The sequence below is a fragment of the Dipodomys spectabilis genome, unplaced genomic scaffold, assembly GCF_019054845.1.
Source record: "Dipodomys spectabilis isolate Male_0828 unplaced genomic scaffold, ASM1905484v1 ptg000017l, whole genome shotgun sequence".
Taxonomy (NCBI): Eukaryota; Metazoa; Chordata; class Mammalia; order Rodentia; family Heteromyidae; genus Dipodomys; species Dipodomys spectabilis.
This window is the reverse complement of record NW_024870694.1, coordinates 12,841,337-12,862,887: the sequence shown is the minus strand read 5'-3', so window position 1 is coordinate 12,862,887 and position 21,551 is coordinate 12,841,337. Positions and strand designations below refer to the sequence as shown.

General features: G+C 38.3%; 1 protein-coding gene across 1 annotated transcript in view; it reads right to left on the bottom strand.

Annotated features, from left to right (window-relative positions):
• Window positions 1-21,551, bottom strand: part of Atp13a4 (ATPase 13A4) — a 95,238-nt gene that overhangs the window by 34,575 nt on the left and 39,112 nt on the right. The window contains exons 9-16 of the mRNA XM_042670323.1: window positions 14,219-14,353; window positions 12,236-12,406; window positions 10,569-10,726; window positions 9,715-9,903; window positions 7,478-7,539; window positions 3,309-3,459; window positions 865-951; window positions 191-344 (exon numbers count right to left, since the gene is read on the bottom strand). Coding sequence (XP_042526257.1) covers window positions 191-344; window positions 865-951; window positions 3,309-3,459; window positions 7,478-7,539; window positions 9,715-9,903; window positions 10,569-10,726; window positions 12,236-12,406; window positions 14,219-14,353 — 1,107 coding nt within the window. The remainder of the gene's footprint in view (window positions 1-190; window positions 345-864; window positions 952-3,308; window positions 3,460-7,477; window positions 7,540-9,714; window positions 9,904-10,568; window positions 10,727-12,235; window positions 12,407-14,218; window positions 14,354-21,551) is intronic.

Sequence of the window (21,551 nt, the reverse complement as noted above, 5' to 3'; positions counted from 1 at the left end):
CAAGATGGTAAATTGGGAATTACAGCAAGGGAGGAAGGTAAGTATGATGTGGGTATTGAGCTGGAATTGCAAAGAATCAACCAATTAGTGATGACTAGTCAGCAGCTGGATTCTAGGATCAGGTGTAGGGGGGGACAGATTTGGCTATAAATACAGATTTGCCCATGGGAATTCAAGCCTGTCCACCAACCTGTCTCAGGTTGGCAAAAGCTGACCACTCTTTCTGGTGCACCTTTCATAAATGCTAGTCGGTCCCCTCCTATCTCCTGGACAATGACTGTCATCCTCTGCAGAGCTGATGAGAATGGGAACTGGTGCAGGATTGCAATTCCATCCATGGGAACCTGGGTGAGGGATGGGAAAGCAAGAGGAATATACTGGTACAATTTCTAGTTACTAGGAATTCACTACTCCTCTTTTAATTCTTATTTTAGAACATAAGGAGGAGCACCTGTGGCTCATGTCCTTAATCCTAGCTACTCATAAGCCTATGAGGACAGCAGTTCAAAGCCAGCCCAGATGGGAGAGTCCATAAAATGTTTATCAACAATTATCCACCCAAAAAAGCCAGAAGTAGAGCTGTGGCTCAAGCATTAGAGTACACACGCACACACACACACACACACACACACACACACACCTTTCATGGATAGTACCCAGGGCTAAAACCAGCACAAAAGAAAGAAAGAGAGAGAGAAAGAGAGAGAGAGGAAAAAAGAAAAACAAAAGGAGAAAATAACTCATCATTTTTCACCCCTGAAATTCAGAGTCACAGCTGTGAACTTGTGAACTTTCAAAAATTGTGTGTCAGAGGGAGTTTCCATTGTGTTTGGGTGTTGGGGGGTGAACGGCATACTGGCTTACCTGGTTGGCTGTTTTGCAGGGCTTCACTACCATGGCATGTGCTGGAACTCCCTTGATGTGGAAATCATCCCCAGAAATTGCCATTTCCTATTTCACAAATGAGATATTCCACTGCAGACGTCTGCTTATTGTCATCTATTGATTCTGTGCTCAAGCCTTGCCCTTAAGAAAATCTTCCAACCAGCTCAATATGCTTATAACACCTCTGCCCTCTGCTAGAAGGAGGTGAGCCAGACATATTCTACCCACCCTAGCAACAAAGTAAATAAAAATAAAACAATGCATTGGAAATGCTACAGAACTTGAAGGACAGATGCGCCTGAATTATTCATGCAATTTATCCAACTTTCTCTGTTGGAATGTGGTGCACAAAGGCTCATTTCTATTTCTGAAGAGCTTAACTTGAAAATGGTGAGCCTGAATGGCCAGACTTATTTTGTATGAAGCAGGCACCGTGCTGTTTTTCTTTGAGTGCAGTACATTGTTGATCCTGCCATTCCCTACCTGTCTACTTCAGATTGATGGTCCTTTAGGACAAGGTGGATGGGGCTGGGACACGGATGTACATGGCTAACATCCCCTAATTACTATAATAATGACTCTAAATTATAGTCGAAGGAACCCTTTACCTAAAGATATCGAAGCACTTTGTAATCATCTCATCAAGTGGCTGAAAAACAAAGATCTCAGTGAGGAAGTTGTAATCCCAATTTAGAGATATAGAAACAGTAATCCAGCAAGGATGAAGGGGATTGGCAAAATTACACCTTGCTATGAAATCACATTCTGCTACTGGTGGAAGGACACAGGTGCTCATCATGGGTCCCAGGGCCTAGTCTGGAAACAACTGCAGAGACGGAATGGTGTCTGAATAGTTGAGGACATATGTTTCCTGATTCCTACTTCCTCCCCCACCACACACACCTAGCTCAGCCAGAGCAACTCCAGCTATTTAGTTTTTTTAAGAGTGCTTTTGAACAGATTTCTTTTAAAGAACAGATTCTAGCTCTTTCTCTTGTTTTACAAGAACACCATGGTCGTGAGAGCCAAGGCCTCAATACAAGAATTTCATAAGGTTATGAAGTGAGAGCAGAGCTGAATCTAGAACTGGAAGAACCTCCTGCACTATAATATTTGCTCTTAAATCTGGTTCAAAGTCCCAGGAGGAAAACAGTAATCAACAATGGGCCTTTCTTCGTGTCATTCTCTAACTTACAAAATTGATAAAAAAAAAAAAAAAAAAAAAAAGATACTGTGTTAACAGGAATAAAACTTGTGGCCACACAGAGTCTGTGGGTTTGATCAAACCTTGGGGGAAAAGAGTGTTTCCAAATTCCCAGGTTCTGGAAAACATCTTTTTCATTATATATTTTTAATTGAAATGTAATTGTGTGTATTTATGGACACAATGTAAGGTCCTGATCAAAAAATATACTGTACAGATATTCTGCTGGGCTAATTAATGTATCCATCTCCTCACTGAATTAATTCTAGAAAACTTTGAAAGCAAATGTTGCTTGTAGACTGCAGAAAGAGTTGGGATAGATGGGGGGAAGAATGATGGAAGGGATGACACTGATCAAGATGCATTGTACTCATAATCTAACAGAAAATGCATTATACTCAAAAGTTAATGGAAACCCCTTTATACAACTACTTAAAGTTATTTTTTTAAGAAATAAAAAGGAAATAAAACTTGAATTCAGCTACAACAAAAAAGGAAGAAAAACTGGGATAAATAATTCACTTACTAAAAAGCAGTACAGGCTCCTGTTTTGTTGGTTAGCTGGGTACCGTACAACAAAGCAGGAACTCCTGACTACTTTGCCCCTTTACAACAGGTAGTAGCTACAGAAGAAACAACCTCCGCCCATACCCCCGGCCTGGTACCCCTATTTTTATTAAACAACAAAGTGGGGAAATGTTAGCATTATGCCCGCCTTTGATCCTCAGCTCCACAAATACCTGAGCTCCTCCCTGCCCTGGAGTTCGGGCCATACATCTGGCCACTTCCTCTCTCTACCCAGACCCACCTGAGCACCCACCTAACTCACTTCCTGCCCCCAGACCCTCCTGCTACCGGGATAGGGAAAGGTACCATGTGCCCCCTCTGGGGGGGGGGGGAATATGGTTCCTTTAATAAACCTCATAATAATCTTTAAAAATAGCAGTAGAGTTGATAAATAATGATATAGGTATTACAATGATATTAATATTAGTTAACTTACAATATGTGCCAAGCACTGTACCAAGGCTTTTTAATTCATTGTCCCATTTAATCTTTGCAACAATCCTACCAATGTAAGATATTACTATTTGCCGCTTAGCCTTACTGTAGCCTCATTCCATATTACATTTTTATAAGTATTAAATGGCTGTGATAAAGCCTGTGTTGGGCTGGTATTCTAGAAGCCTCTTAGATTTTCTGAACGGCTGAGGCTTACCCAGGTGGTGGCTTCGAACATTTTGAGATCCAGAGGGTCTCCCTGGATGGTCCCATCAAGAATAATCAAAGAATGGCAGCTGGCCATAGCTGCACACAGTGGACTCCAGGGCAAAGTCTTGCCTGAGGCCAAGTTGTGGATTTCCTGGAAACTAAAGGAGAAAGAGAGAGAGAGAGAGAGAGAGAGAGAGAGAGAGAGAGAGAAAGAGAAAAGCTTCAGTCCTAATTCCCTCATGGTAAAATTGGAGCTTTGGGGAAGTGAACATCTTTTATTTAATATGCCTTGATGCATTACATACCACTCTCCAGTACTCCCAAATTAAGAGTACTTCATTCAACCATCATCCGTAGGTAAATTTACTGAATATAAGAACTAACCCTGAGGTTCTTTCAAATTCTTTTTTTAAGCCTTAGTGGGGATTTGAACTCAAGGCTCTGCACTTGCTAAGCAAGTGTTCTACCAGGTGAGATCCTCCACTCTCATCACAACTACTAGGCCACGTTTCCTAACTTTGTAAACAGGATAGATCAGCTCCGATACTAGTGGAGTGAAGGTATAACCCCTTTGACCAATCTTTCAGGGTGAGGAGTTTCTTCCATAATTCATTCCTAACATATTTGATGTCTGACCCACAGTAGGCAATCAAGAAAAGAAATATTATAAGTAAATGAGTATATGAGTTGGTTCCTGGAAATCTACAAGGTGATTATAGTAAAGAAATGATGGCTTGGGATGGATAAAAGAGATAACATTGAGCAAGATGCAGGGTACTTATAAACTGATTTGTTGAATGGTAACTCCTTTGTACAACTACTTAAAGATAATAAACACATAAGTTTTAGAAAAGCAAGTCTTACCTGTACTAAAAAATGAAACATGATATTGGCTATTTGTTCCATAAAATTAAAATGTAAACCATAAATAAACAAATAAACAAAATAAAAACAGATTTTAAAAAAGAAATGAGCACCCACACCTGTCCACCCCTCTCTTCAGCTCTGGCATCTAGGGTCCAGATTGCCATATTGATCCCAAGCACTTCCTGTGGAAAGTGGCCTCATCTACAATCTATGAGAAAACAATTGGAAGGTCATACATATAGCTCCTTCACTAATACAGAGTAGACATCATTGAGTTCAACCTCAGCCCCACTAGCAGAATGCAACTTGCCCGCTGCAGTCTTACTAGCCAGTCCCTTCTTGTATATGCAGTGCAGTATTTGGCCTGCAAAGCAGCCGTTCACATTTGAAGCACATCTGAGTAGCAGAGATGACATCCTATGTAAAGCAAAGTCTGCCATTCAGAATCTGCTTGATGTCCTTCCTCCACCTGTCATTTTCTTTCTTATTTGTGGATCAGTTATACTCTAACTTCTACCACTAGGCTGAGCCACAGGCATAAGATACTGTATGGGGCCTTCCTTCTATGAAGATGGGGTTTTGTGGGCTTTTCTGCCTGGGCTGTCTGGATCCTTGATCTTTTTCATCTTAACCCCCGCAAGTAATTGGGATTATAGGCACAGTCCACCAGAGCCCACTTTGAACACTGCATTTCATGAAGTACAGTCTTAGGTGGCTATAGCTTTTGTTTTCTAAAATCACTGATAATTACACTATTAACCTCAGAAGTTCTGCCATATTGCTTCCTGGAGTTTGCATTCAACTTTCTTTATGTCGCACTAAGAGTTCAAAACCTTTGACTTATGATTGACCCTTTTGTTCCTACCTACCTACTATTATATGTCAAAGAATATGCCATCTTAGTGGTTTACAATCTGCCATATGGTATTTTAGCAAATTTCTAAAAGGAAGGTGATCAACAGCAGTATTGGAAAACAGAAGCTTAAACTCTTACTGAAAATCAAAGCACAGATCAGGAAAAGAAAATCTTATTTTTTATAATGACACACATCCTGATCATCAGTCTAAAATTCTGACAATGTAATTCTAAATGTCAGAGGGTCGGGCCAGATTCTGGTTGTCACAACAAATATGTAGACCTCTGTATTGTATTTCTATTTGAGTATTTATGATTTGCAAGCCCAGGTAGAATTCAACGGCTTAAAGTCTCTGTCACAGGGTAAGAAATTTTAGAGCTGAGTTCTCCCTTACTCTGCAGATAGTTAATAACTTACAGAATAAGTAGTGGCAGAGTTAAATCTATTTTCTTTCATTTCACTAATCAAATTCATCAAATTATTTACATTAAGGTTTTATGTGGATACCAGATCCAAAAGATAAGCATACGTGTAAACACACAGAATCATGTATTAATACATACATACATATACATATTTGTGTATAACAATGTACTTTGATATACTATGCATATATATGGAGAAGCCAAAATGAAATCCTTCTGTACAAGTTATTGACAATAATAAAATATAAAACCTTTTTTTAAATTACACAAATTGCTGTCTGACACATTTGCAGCCAGCTCTGCCCTCTTTGAATAGAGGATGGAAGAAAGGACAAGAGGAAGAGAGTCAGGCTTACAAAACCATTAACCTGCACCTCATATTAATTGCGCTTATTGAAGTATAATCAGCCAATGTGACACGTAGCATTTCCAAAGTATTGTGGATAATATCAATTCCAGAAGTAGAGCATTCAAAAGATAGAACATATTTAATTGTTTCCAGATAGACAGTTAACACATACTTACGATATGTGCCTCGTGTAGTTTTCTCACATAAAGGACACAAATATAAAAAAAGGAAAGAACAGGCAGACAGGTGCTGGGTGGCTCACAGCTATAATCCCAAGGATCACTGTTAGAAGCCAACATTAGCAGAACAGCCTGTGATACTTATTTCCAATTAACCACCAAAACCCTGCAAGTACAGCTGTGGCTCAAGTAACAGACCACTAGAGCAAAAAAGCTCAGGGAGAGTACCCAGGCATAAAAAAAAAGGGGGGGGGTCTCAACATGCCCATATACTTGAATAAATTTTAACAGAAACTGAGCAAAGAAATCAAGTATACATACATCCAAACTCATCCTCTTAATAGTAATAAAGAGAATTCTAGAAAGCATAAGATTTAGGAGACGTTTCTTCTATAGACTAGACTGAAGTGATTAGAAGCTCCAGGATTGTGTTTTTCTTTAACCTAGAATATAGATTTGTTTACAAATAACATTCTACTGTGCCAATGGTTTAACCAAATACAGTTAAAATATTTTATGGATAAAAGTATGTCATGCCTTCTGCATCAAAGAACCACGGAAATATGGATACTTGATCTAAGTAAAGCTATCTTAGCACCTTGCCTTAAGCTCCTAATTGTTCCTCACCTGGCTTGCTTTGCTTATGTAAAACACTTTCGTTGTGTTTAATTCCTCATACCATATGTGGGGGCTTTATTTTGCCTTTATAAACTCTGTGCTATCTGCATTCGGGGCTGCAAGTCTTTGGGGACATGAGTCCACTTGCAGATGCTGGCATTTTAATAAAGACTCCCAATCCAACTTTTTAAAGTGTGGCTTCTCTGTATTTCGCTAACCGAATTTCCATAGAACACCATGATATACCTTTTGCGGATACAGTGCTTTATCATTCAGGTTTAAGGTTTACCAGAAAATGATGCCATTTTCAAACAAGATGTCACTGTCAAATGCAAGTTGTTTAGTATTATGATCATCTTGAAGACCATATGAGCGGTAACTAGCAAAGAAGCAAACTCGGAAATGGCCACAAGAGGGCCACAGTGTGTAGCAGAGCAAATCCTTGATAGGAAGTGGAAAACTAATTAAAAAGAAAGAAAAAACAGAAACAGAAACTAGAATTCCCAGAATGTGAATGCCATGGAAAATGAGTACACTAGCTACAGTCCCACAGATTTTTGCTCTTCCTGGAATCCAAGCACAAAATCAGTTCAAGGCAACGTACTCCCTCCTCCTAGACCATTAAAGCTTGTTTATACCTTAAAGACTATTAGTGCCCTAATAGTCTCTATGTTACTTATTCTGTGTCAAAATTCCCCCTTTATCTTCTGGGTGTGAGTGGGGGATAAGACACATGTTTCAGGGACACCTGAAAGAATTCAAGAGGGAAAAAAATGAAATTAATATTGCCAACATCCAAATGTCTTCACTAGTAGTTTTGGCAATGAACATGGAATTCTGAAAAGAAAGAAATTACAATATGATTCACATAAGGAACTCACCCATTTTTATCACAAGGCAAGACGCCCCAGAGATCCAAGCCATCCCTCGTTAAGGTACCTGTCTAAACAGAAACAAGAACACAGATTATTCAAAAGATCTGGCCAACCTGAGTCAAGACAAATAAAATGTATTTTAACAGTAAAAACATGTCACAAGCATAAGATCAAATTGGGCACAATGACAATGAGGTGAGCATATAGATTCCAGAGGAGATGCACCAGTAAGCTTAAACCAGCTCTGTGACAGGATAGCCCTTAAATTCTGGGAGGTTTTTTGTTGTTGCTGTTTTTGTTTGGTTTGGGGTTTTGTTTTGTTCTTGTAAGAAAAAGGAAAGAAAGAAAGAAAGAAAGAAAGAAAGAAAGAAAGAAAGAAAGAAAGAAAGAAAGAAAGAAAGAAAGAAAGAAAGAAAGAAAGAAAGAAAGAAAGAAAGAAAGAAAGAAAAGAAAAGAGTATCACCCTTCCACAACTCAGAGGAGGGTTTTGAGGATCTAACCATAGACTTGAGTGGCTGAGCAAGTCTCTGAAATGGGTGTCCTAATTTTGATTGTAGGTATGTCAGAAGAAAAAAGTGATGGAATTGGACTTTTACCTATAGAGATTTGTTTGTGAGAAAATGAAAGTTTTCTATTTGGTTTGCTATTTGATGTCTGTTGCTATTTTTTCATGCAATATAATGGCTGAGAACTTAGATTAAGTTCAAATATCATCTGTGTGACTGGGAAAATGACTTCATCCCTTTGTGTATCTGAACCTTTACCTGTAAGATGGTATTAGCACATAGAGTTAATGTGACAGCTAAATGAAATGATTCCAAGTGACATATTTAACCCTTCATGCATAGTAAGAGTTAATATCAATGATGACTCATAGTTACCACCATTTTTCCTTTAAATTAATGATCTTTGCACTCCTGTTTCTTTTTCAATGCTGCCAATATGATCTCATCCAAAGTCTTCCATGGTGATTGATGTCAGTTTGATCACAAATAATATTGAGTGGTGACAGAAGCCAGGTTACTCTTCTGGTCTTCGTATGTCTCTCTGATTCTCCACTAATTATAAAATACACCTCTCATCCCCTCTGAGCCTTCAAGGTACTTACTGCTCAGTGGGTACAAAACTTCAGATTCAAAGATCTAGAACATTCCTCAAGAAAGAAGATGAGGATGGTTGCAGAACAGTGAAGATGTTTTTAATGGCAGTGGATGATTTTATTTTACGTAATTCTATGCCAATAAGTTAAAAGAAAAGACAACATGGCAACAAAGACCTCCAGTGGCCCCCTACTGCTTTAAGGTTATTCAATTTCCATTAGACATTCAAGTCTTACAAACAGCACTTCCAGTGCTAGAGTCCTTCCTCGGACCCAACAAGAGTGCCACGCAGTCCTACCACCAGGCTGCAGCCCAGCCTTGGTTGCTTATGATACCTGTCCTTTCTATTTTGTCCTCTTACAATCCACCTTCCTCTGAGCTTATGTCTGTATAGACTAAACTATACACTCAAGAAAAGTTGGAGTAAAAGGCTGGCCATGAATAACTAGAAACAATCAATGCTAATTTTCAGCAGCAACCAATAAATAAGGGTTTGTTATGCTGGCTTACTGTAATAAATCTCACAGGAAGGCAGAGTTCAGCAAACCATCTCCCTCTTTTATTCACTTGGTGATTCAAGAACTATTTATTGATAATTGACTATATGCCAAGCATTGTATTTTGCATTAGGGATATAGCAGTGGCCGTGGAAAAGGGATTGAATCTTGCTTTAATGTTATTGTTGATGGTTGTTCTCATTGTTGTTGTAGTTGTTTTCTGCTACCAGGGCTTGAACTCAGGAACTTGCACCCAGCTTTTTCTGCCTTTAAGTTGGTGTTCTACCACTTGGGTCACACCTCCAGTCTAGCTTTTTGCTAATTTTTTTCTGACCATGGTGACTTCATACTTCTATCCTCAGATCTCAGCTTCCTGACTAACTTAGGATTACATTTGTGAGACAAGATGCTATTTCATTTTATTTTTTTTAATAGAATGTCGAAGCTGAGACATTCCTAAAAGATTCCCATTCCGTTACCTACCCTTCCTTCTCTAAAGCATAGAAATGTATCTTTCCACCCTCCGCTACCTAAATCAAGATGAAATGAAGCCAGGCACCCACATTCTATGCTTTCTGTCTCCCAGAAGGAAAAAGCACAAGGATGACAATAAACAGCCATGAGAATGAGGGTCAAGTACACATACCTTGTCAAAGCAGACAAGGTTTAATTGTCCACATACGTTGATCCTCTGGGGGCTAATGCAGAAGATGCCTCTCTTCTTCAGCCTTCTCTGGGCATAGATAATGCCCGTGGTCAGGGCAGCTGGGAGGGCAGGGGGGACTGCAATTGTAATAACATCAAGGGCTTTCTTTATCACCTCCTCGGGAGCTTCCTGGAAGACAGACATCCCTTAGCTATTAGAAATAAATCAGCTTTGTTTTCTTCTTGGGGTTGAGTTCTAAGAAATAGTATCAGTGGGTCAAAGGCTGTAACTATGGCTCTCAATATCTTTTTCCAAAGTGCAATGAAAAAGCTTGTAATCCTTCATACTGCTACCAGCCATGACTCGTTTACTATGACCTTACTCCTGAGTATTGAATTTTATTAGCTACAAAACGCCACTTTATTGGGATAAATATATTTCAGGTTGAAAGGGGGAAAATGGTGTAAAGTATGAGGAAAAGTACAAGAATAGACACTTCCTGATCTTTCAGTAAACACTATGTGTGCTCACTCCCCCACAGCTGATTGCTATTGCAGAACTTAGTGATCAAAGGAAAGAACCATGGAAAGGGTAGCACTGATCAGGATACAATGTACTCTTAAACTGACATGTAGAACCGGAACTCCTTTGTATAACTACTTACAGGTAATAATACAAAGAACGTAGTGATCTACTGCTTGTACTGGGAACCTCGGAGACTGTGAGCAGGTTCCAGTGTTTGACTTTGTTTTCTGGGTTTGGAAACCGTGTCTTTGAATAAGATTAACATATAAAGCATAAACAACAGAAGGAAGAATGAACATGTACATGACAAAAGAGCAAAGGCAGCTTACCCCACTGAGCACATAGACACACAGAGTGTAGATCATGCCGACAGTGGCCATCCCTACAAGGCACAGTAGGAATCTGATGGCATCTCTGTAGAGCTTAAAATTCATTGGCTTGGGGTAAAGAATGGCTCTCACCAGGTCCCCCTTGGCAGTGTTGAATCCTGAAACAGCAAACACCCATCCCACTATCTTAGGATGACAAATCCTACTGCATTTTCCAAACCCAAACACTGCCTTCACTTTGCACTAGAGATAACTGATGCGGTGTTTAAACCCAATGGCCAATGGAATGACATATGAGAAAATACAGGCTTGCTAGCATGGACGTATTTTACCAGAGTGTAGCACTCTCTCTGGTCTTCCTTTCTTGTACTTCCACCTTCAATTCACTCCAGATACAGGAAACCCCTCACAGTCAGCACAGAACACAGCTTTTTCAAGTATCACTTAAACTTTTGACAAAATGGCTCATGAATGCATACCCACACTACGTACATACTTCACTGAATTAAAACCAAGTAGCCTAGCAAAGGCTGAGGGACTCATTTCCCTAATACTTTCCCATGTTTTCCATTTCAAGCCTTCCAGAGAAAGACCTTGAGAGCTGAGTTAGAAGACCTGAACGCCAGAGCCAGCTTTGCCACTTTCTGACGGCCATTTTTGTTTTAAAGTTGACTTCAATGGAATGGCCTCAGCCTCTTCCTGCACAAAATCTGATAGCCAGAGATCTTTGCTCTGATAGTTTGGTGTGTGGCAATAGTTTATAAAACTGTAAAGCAAATAAATAGGGATTGCTAAAAATAAAAATAAATAGGGATTACTGTCATCAGAATTATTATTTTCACTGAAATACATATTGGGCTTTGGATTAATATTGGGTCAATATTGGGCATTGGTCAAGTGTCAAAGGCGTAGACCATAGTTCAGTTGGAAAAATCGGCATTTAAGATACAGGTTTACAAGCATTTGGCTTGTTATCTCCACTGAATTTTTCTTAATAAATTCAAGGAACTAGACAAACAGCAGAAAATATTTCACTAAAAACAACAACACGAGTCAGGTGCCAATTTGTACGATCCCAGCTACTTGGGAGGCTGGTGGCAGAAAACGTCTTAGTGAATAGTTAAACGTGGTGGTGCCTGCTTGTTATCCTAGCTACTACAGGAAGCATAATGTATGTGGATTTTACCCAGGCATGCACTGAGGACAGGAAACAAGATCCCATCTTAAAAATAACCAACAAAGCTAAAGACTAGAGACATGTCTCAGAGGTAAGTGCCTCTGCTTAGCAAGCATAAGAATGTGAGCTCAAATCCCAGTCCCCACCCCAAATATACATGCCTGTCATCTTAACTATGTGGGAGGCTGAGACTAGGGAGATTGCAGTGCCTGGACAGCCCAGACAGAAAAGCCCACAAGACTTCATTTCAACAGAAGAAGCTAGGTGTGGTATCCTCTGCTTGTCTTCCTAGCTATGACTAGAAGTCTAAAATAGGAGGATACTACTACAGGCACACCTTCTGGGCAGGAAGTGAAACCCGGGGGTAAAAATTACCAGCACAAAAGAGGGCTCCCTGGGACAGCACCTCCCTAGTACCTTTGAGGTTCTAATTTCTAACCCTGGTGCCAACAAAAATAAAAATAAATAGCACAAAGGAACAGCTCCTAACCAGTCTGCAGAACCACTGCTCTCGCAGGCCCCGAGCAAGCTGCTTTGGCCTGGATGACCTCTGTTCCACAGAAGAGAATGTGGCGTTTGTAGTCTGCTTCACTCTGCATCTTCCAGGGTACAGAGCTGTCCAGCTGGGGTAATGGAGTTTTCGTGACTGGAATACTTTCTCCTACAGAAAACAAGCATCACATGTTGTAAGGTGGGATGCCTTCACTCACAGACACCAGACATTCACTCAACAAGAATGAGACCTTTCCTGGACCTATGGTATGGCAAAGACCATGGGCCTTGTCATGGAGAGATCTGTAGTTGAGAGAGAAACATGCAAATAAAGAAGTTTACTGCCATATTATAAACACTATGAGAATTCTAAAACCAACATGGGTATTAAAATAAGCTGGAAATATTAAGGAACAGCAAAATAAGCAGTCTAAAATATGTGGTAGGGAGAGTAAGGAGCCATGAGGGATGTGTAGAAACCAAGACATGGAGAGCCCTAAGTATTTATTGCATAGTTCATTACTGAGATGTTTTCTGTAGACATTGGCAATCTGGGAGGATGGGAGATACTCAAGTGCTTTAACTAGGACTACTATCACACTTATGTATAAGAAAGATAGCACAATGTCCATGGTGCTGTGAGAGAGGTTGGAGGCTGGACATCCAGGTGGGACAATCCACAAGCATCCAAGCTGGAGGAAATGAGAGATGAAGTTGAAGTTGTCCAAGTAACTTTGGCATGTTCTGAGGACCAGACTTGCAAAGCATCCTATTAGTTTTTGTAGAGTGGTCAGCGTGAATCAGAGCAACATTCCAGTATTTAGCATCTACGCTCAGGAAAATAGTAACTGGCATGGCAAAAGCCCCAGTGTGAAGGAGCTTGTATGGACTGGCAGATTCTTGTGTGGATGGAACATGACTTGTCATGAGCTGTCCAGTATTTTATCTGTAAGTTCACACTGGAGGGAGATATATGTTCTTGTCTCCATTTCATGTCTTCCTGATCTGTCTGGGAGAAATGAATTTGATATGGACTTTAATAGGAACCATAAAACATCAATGTACTTTTCCAGCGTCCCATTTCATCCTGGAAAATGATATTATGATTCTTCTTCATCTTACTGAAATGGTACAACATCTCATTGTTACACTCTGCAAGTGGCAAATCAAAGCAATGTGAACTCGAACACATCACTTCTTAATCACTAAGCCTGTAGGATGGGATAACTTCTAAGGCTCTCCTAGATCAACAATCTACCTAAGGATAAAATCCAGCCTGTCAAATTAATTGTGTACATATTTCTGTGCCAGCTCTGAGTGTTGAACTCAGGGCCTCTCACTTGGCTTTTTCTTCTCAAGACTGGCAATCTGCCACTTGAGCCATAGCTCTACATCAGGCAGATAAGAGTCTTCTGGAATTTTTCTGCCCAGGCTGGCTTTAAAACAGGATTCTCTCATCTCAGCCTTCTGATAGTTTGGATTACAGACATTAGCCATCAGTGTCTGGTTATCATTTATTTTGAAAGTAGCAAGCCAGGCCAGGAAGAGGTTAGACCTAACTTTGTGGTTTTCAGGATATCATTGATAGTCTCAGACCCTCCAAGGTTATCTGAAGACAAGTCTTCTATAGGAGAGATAGTAAAGAAAAAAGTAACAAGTCGTTTTGAAATATTAAATGACCCTTGCAATCGTTTAAGGTAAAATAGGAGGGTTATAGTATTGCTTTGTCCAAGAAGGAAATGATAAACACTCAAAAATTTATGATCGTGTTGAATCTAACACATAAAAAGCAATTTTTATTTGAACTCTAGATCCATCCACAGCAGGACCAAGCAAGATTTGTGAAGAGAGAAAGGTCACACAGAAGCCCCCCCCCCCTGCATGTTTCCGAGAGCCATTGTCATTCAGAAGAGCCAAGACTGCAGTGGCTTGGAGGTGAGACTGACCACAGAGGCTGAGGGCTGTGGAGATGGAAACATACCCGTCAGCATGCCTTCATCCACCACGCAGCTGCCATCAATCAGGATCGCATCACATGGCATTTGTACTTTGTTCCCTGTCAAAATTAATAAATCTCCAGGTACCAGGAAGCGTGATTCCAGCTCTCGGATGCCAGCTACAAGTTTGAGCAGACAGAGCTCAATCAAGTTAGGTTCCCACAAAAACACAAACCAACATGAGCCAAAAAGCAACCAAGGCTTGTTAAAAAAAATCATTGATTCAAATCTTAAAGTAATCGATAACAAACTACCTAGCAGAAGCTTCTGGGTGACAAAAATTAATAAGTAAAAGCATTCACGACAAACTCAGAAACCTGCGTGAATCTTACAAAAGATCAATATTCTTAACGCAGAATGAGTCCTTTAAAAAAAGAGAGAGATGCGTGGTAAGTAAATGTATAATAAATTGCTATATATTTTCACACATGCACACAAATATACATGGGTAGCATCTTAAATATCTGAAAAATTGATCATTTTTATTCATAAGAGAAATAAAGACTTCTTCCTTCCTTTATTTTCCCCTTGCTTATTGACTGCCTGATTACCTTTCCTGCTTCCTCCAGTGTGCATTCCCCAAACTATTATGGCACTAAGGAAGACAGGCAGCCATGTAGGTGGCTGGGTGGGGTGAGATGAGGTGGAAAGCTGCTGTGATGCATTAGAAACTGAATCGATGGAAGAATGTTTGCATGGCCTTGGCTCTGACAGAGCAGACCCCATATCATAGGCAGATCTCATAGCTGCAGCTGCCTGCTTTGGGATGTTGGAGTCTGAGCAAGCGGATACAGGCGTCCATCTGGAAGTGAGATCAGCCGTGATGGAGTGATGGATAACTGACTGATCCCATCCAGGCTGGACTGATCCAGTAGGTCAATCGGTTGATGTTGATGAGAACCAGTTCTCATGGCAAGAAAAATAGAAAGACTAGAATGAGCCTGTGGCTTAGAAACAGATATCATAATCTAGATGTAAATGTGCAAGAATCTATGACTATATATGTAAATAATATTTTGGTAGGCCTATATTCTAATTCTTTCCTCTGAAATGCCTAAGAACAGCAAAGCTCCAATACTTCCTGCCCATTTTTTGGTCTTCAGATTTTATTACCCTTTTGAAAAGAAAAGAAAAAAAGAATGAAGGTTGTTTAGAAAAATGGCCTGTTACAAAGTTTGAGCCAAGAAACATATAATAAAATCTCAAGTGGTGTTTTGTGACACTGGGTAGGAAAATGCTTGAATAACAGTGGAGACAAACCAAGAGTAAAGTTGTAACAATTTGACCATCAAAGCAAATAAAAATTGTAAAATAAGTAAGAGCCAACAAACAAATAGAAATTCATAAATTCATAGTGGCAGATAAATGGATAAATGACTGAGAGGCAAAGATATCTTTTCCTTGCAGTGAAATTGCAATTAAATCATTAAGAAGGGAAAAATTAGAAAAATCATTATTTGTCAAGAATCAGAACGACAATTAATGTAGCAAAAAAAAGTCAATGGAGACTAATAGGGGAGAGTTGAATGAAAATAGTCTATTTATGTGGTCTCAAGGCATCTCTCAACAAAATACCCATTAATTACAAAGGGGAAAAGAGCACATTTACAAAAGAGAAATCTAGCAGACACCATTTAATTAATCATTTTGAATTAGCATCACTAGTAACCAATCAAATTTAAATTACATACCACCTGAGAGGAAGCAGGAAACCATAACATCATGTCTATAATTCATCAGCCAAAAATGAATAAACTGAATCTAATGACAAGAAAACATCAGACAAATTAAAGGACTTTCTATAAAAGAACCAGCATTGGGAGAAGTCAAGGTCATAGATTCAAGAAAAGTTTGGAAACTACTGAAAAGGAGATATGGCAAACAATACTACTGAGTGACACTAGTGGATTTCTTTCCTACAAAGAACATTATTGAGAAAATTGGAAAAGCATGAATAGCATTTGACCATTGGCTGAGTGGTTTGTCAATATTAACATCCTTCTTATGAAAGAGAATGTCCTGGTCTAATAAAAGCACCAACTTAGCCTGGGTATGGTGACTTACGCCTGTAAACCTGGCTACTGGACAGATAGAAGAAGACTCAGTACTCAGGAGGCTGAGATCTGAGGATCACTGCTCAAAGCCAGCTTGGACAAGAAAGGCTGTGAGACGCTTATCTCAAATTAACCACCAGAAAACCAAAGTGGCACTATGGCTTCAAGTAGTAGAGTAGTAGCCTTGAGCAACAAAAGCTCAGAGACAGTTCCCAAGCTCTCAGTTCAAGCACCACAATGAAAATAAACGAATGAATAAATAAATAAAATGTTATTTCAACAATTCTTTCAGCTTTTTAAAATAACTTCCTTAAAAAAGAGAAATCTATGCTGCTCAGCTCTCTGATCAGGAAAATCTAAAAGTTTGCTTTCATATTCTGTTGGCAAAGTATATGGAAACAGACACATATTTTTAGAGCAAATATAAAATGATACAATTTCTATGGAAAGAACTTTGGCAATGTTTAGCTACCAATGCACCTATAAATTCATTTTTTAGCAAATTTACTTCTCAAAATCTATGCCAAATATATATTGACAAAAAGAGAAGAAAAATCATACCCATGTGTTTTTAATTAGTATCCATCCATTCATTATACAAGTAGGGTTTCACTGTGACAATTCCCACACTCGTAAACAATGTATCCTGATCACTCATCCTATCATTCTGCCTCCCCCCTTCCCCTTCTTAAAACAGCTTCAACAGGTTTCATCATTCCATTTTCACCCACGCAAAATTTTCAACCTAGTTCATTCCCCCTGCTAGTCCATCCCCCTCACGATGCTGCCACCACCCCCAGCATAGCCTATTTTGCTTTCTTATCAATCTTTCAATGTGTATTCACTGAACCAAGGTTTTACATCATAGTATTTTGAGTGTGTACATGTTATATTTGTCTCAGGATGACCTCTGCATTGCTTTCTCTTTTCCAGACCCATGACTCAAAAGCTTTCATTGAGATTCCCTCTGCCATTCTTCAGACATTATTGCAGAACTGTTCACCCTCCCTCATTTTCCCCCTCCACTCCCTTCATCCCACTACACAGTCCTGTAGTTAGAATCATGTTCCATGTACATATAGATATATATGTGTGTGTGACAAAAAGTTACATAAGTGTGTATGTGTATATAAACGTATATAGAACATGATTCTAACTATATATGTGAATATGTGTATATAAATGTATGCATGCATGTAGGTACATATATGCATTTATCTATTACATGTCCATGAATATGTACATCTTATAGCTTTCACATATAACCAAAAACATACAATATTTTGTATTTTAAGCTTGAGTAATTTCCCTGAAGATGACGTTCTCCAATTCCATCCATGTTCCTGCTAATGGCATGATTTCATTTTTCATTATGACTGTATGATATTCTATGGTATGTATGAACCACATTTCCCTTATCCATTCATTTGTTGTTGGACACCTCTGCTGATTCCATTATTTTTTCAATTGTGAACAGTGCTCAGTAAACATAGGTATGCCTGTATCTTTCTTGTCTATTCATTTACACTCTTTGGGACATATGTTAAATAGTGGTATGGCAGGATTATTAACGTAGGTCTACTTTGAGGTTTTTGAGGAGCCTCCAAACTGATTTCCATAGTGGCCACACTAGTTTGCATTCCTACCAGCAGTGTATGAGGATTCCTCCTCTCTACATACACAGACACACGTGCACACACACACACACACACACACACCAGCATTTGTTGTTGTCTGTTTCCTTGTTGGCATTCTGTCTGGAATGAAATGAAATCTTAGTGTATTATAGGTTCTCATATTATTCATAGGTAAGTATATATATAAATCAACTAGCAATTTGTATTTCTTCTTGTGAGAACTGTCTGATTATTTCAATTGCCCATTTATCAATGGGATTATTGTATAATTGTTTGATGTTTAATTTTTTGAGTTCTTTGTATATTCTGGGTACTAATTATTTATATAATGAGTAGCTGGCAAAGTTTTTCTCACATGTCATGGACTTTGGCTTTGTTCTAGTAAATGTTTCTTTTGCTGTTCAAAAACTTTTTGTTTATTGTCTATCAATTTTTGTTCTTCTATTCTGGACAATTGGGGTTCTAGTAAGAAACTACTTGCTTGTGCCAGTACTTTCAAGGTTTCCGTATATTTTACTGCAATAGATCTGATGTTTCTGGACTCATTTTGAGTTCTTTTTTCTACTTGGAATTGATTTTTTTTTCTACCTGGTAAGAGAAGGGGGTGTCAATTTTCAGTTTGCTGCAAGAGAATAATCAGTTTTTCCCATCACGGTTCATTGAAGAAGCTGTCGTTTCCTCCTCAAAATTTTACTACTTTTTTTTGTCAAAAATTAGATAGCTAAAGTCAGATAATTTTAATCGTGAGTCTTCTATGAACAGTCTTTTGTTGGCTTTAGGGTCTTTTTTGCCAATACCAAACTGCTTTTGCTGTAATGGCTCTGTAGTATACTTTGCAGTATGATAGTGTATCTCCAGTGTTGCACGTTTTACTCAGAATTGCTTTCACTATTTGGGGGTCTTTTATACTTCCATATGAATTTTTGGATTGGATTTTTTCCCAATTTCTATGAAGAATGACATTGAAGCTTTGATGGGTATTGCCTTGAAAGCTGTAGATTGCTTTTGGCAGGAAGGCTGTTTTCACAATATTGATTCTGCCAATCCATGAACATGGGAGGCCTTTCCATCTTTTGATGTCTTCATTGATTTATTTCCTTGTAAAGAAATAGTTTTCCTTGTAAAGGTCTTGCATTTCTTCAGTTAAATTAATATCTAGAAACTTTACTGAGGTTATTGTGGTTAGAATTGTTTTCCTTATTTCTTTCTCAGCTTGTTCATTGTTTTTTAATATGTTTTTAATGTAAAAGTACTGCACAGAAGGGTTAGAGTTACATGAGTAAGGTAATGAGTACAATTCCTATCGAACATTGTTACCTCCTCCTTTGTTTTTCCCCTACCATCCTTTCCCTCCCAACCTCCCCCAACTCCCCTGCCCTCTGCCGAAGTTGTAAAGTTTGTTTTCAACATAGTGTCTTGTACATCTCATTGTTATAATGGGTCAACCTGTATCCCTATTTAAGCATTTTGTTTTTTCCCTTCCCCTCCCCAAATCAGAGAAGTGTATATACAAGATGCAGAGCACCGACATATAGGTTTGAGGCTGGATATGTGTGTATATATACCTGTTCCTTTATTAAGTTCAGGTACATTCATGATAGTCCAAATTTCTTCAAAGATTTTATCACAAAAAGATATTAAGTTTTGTCAAAAGGTTTTTCTGTGACCTTTGATATAATCATGTGATTTTTTTGCTTTCATCCAGTTTCTGTGATATATTATTGCATTTATTGATTTACATATATTGAAGCATCCTTGTATTCTTGGGATGAAACTAACTTGATTGTGCTATGTAATCTTTTTAACATGTTGTTGAATTAATTTGCAAGGATATCCTTGAGAATTTTTGCACCAGTGTTCATTAAATAGGTTGGTTTATAATTGTGTCTTTTTCTTACGCCTCTGTCTAGTATTAGAATGAGAGACATACTTGTTCCATGGAATGAGGGCAGGGTGTTCCTTCCCTTTCTATTTTAAAGAAAAATTTGAGGAGCATTGATGCTAGTTCTTTATAGTTTTGGTAGAATATGAAAATTGCATCCATCTGGTCCTGGGCTTTGTTTTGTTAGATTCTTTTGTTATTACAGTAAACGCACACCTTTTTAGTACCACACAATTAGTAATAGTTCCCGATTTAAAAAAAAATTCCATTAGAGGACCAATTAGATCAATAAAAATTCCTCCACACAAGAGTACTATGCAGCTGAAATAATGAGTAAATAACTATGTGCACAGCTATTGACATATGTAAAATATAGACAACAGGAAATAGGGTTCAATATGCTTTAAAGACCCATATTTGTTTTTTAAATACATTTTTATTGTAAAAATACTGTACAGAGGGGTTACAGTTACATGAGCCAAGGTAATGAGCATATTTCTTATCAAGCATTGTTACCTCCTTTGTTTTTCCCCTACCATCCCTTCCCTCCCTGCCTAAATTGTAGAGTTCGTTTTTCAACATAGTGTCTTGTACATCTCATTGTTATAATGGGTCAACCTGTATCCCTATTTAAGCATTTTGCTTTTTCCCTTCCCCTCCCCAAATTAGAGAAGTGTATATACAAGATGCAGAGCATCAACATCAAATACAGTGAAAACAGGGGTTATACCATGGGGGAGGAGCATACAAAGAAAAAAAAAATCACATGGTACATTATGAATACGTAGACACAATAGCCAGAAAGAAAAAACACTTGTGTCCCTATCTTAGGGTTCATTTCGTTTAACATCATCTTAAACTGGAAAGACACATATTTGTTGTAAAAGTGTAAGTATATACTGCATAAGACAATAAGTTTGTATTTTCTTAAAAGTATTCATGTGTGTATCGAAACAAAAAACTATTAATTTGTATCTGATTTGAATATACATTTAAGAATCATTTTTTTACAAAAAAGACTAACAAATGTAATTGTTCTGGAGAGGAGAAAGGGCACAGGTTTGAGAGGTGAAGGGGAAGAGAAAAATTCCTCTGAACAATTTCTGACTTTCAAAAAAAGGAAGATATATTTCTAGAATATCTATGAAAAATAAAACAAAAAATAAATTTTGAGAGCTCAACTAAAAGTATAAAAGAAAATAAGCAATATGAACCATCAGACTGCTGGCTAATCAATGAAAGAAATGAATGACTTTAAAGTATATTGCCTTAAATAAAAATTTATGCATTTCCACTGAGATATTACAGATAAATTGGGGGGACTCTAAAAATATCCAGAGTTTTTTGCGGACTCATATTGATGCTGAGAATGTTGGTTTGGTTTATTCTGAGATTCCTACAGACAATGGTATAAAGCAAATAAGCAAATTGTTTCTATCATCAAGAATTGGAACATTTAGTACAAAGTTGAATTACAAACTAGCTCTAAACTTAAGCTGGAAATGTCAGCATGAACTCACAGTGCATTTTGTCTTTAAAACAGAGATCTTTTGAAAATACCTCAGTTTAAACAATGACTCACACCTTACACTCTGATTGAGATGTGTAATACCATATCTACAGACCAGGGGAAAGTGAATATGTCTGAGTTTGAATGAGCTTAATAAAACCCTCAATGATTATTGGGGCCAAATCAAAAGGAGGGAAAAAAACACCTTTGAGCCAAATGAATAGTTTTTAAAAG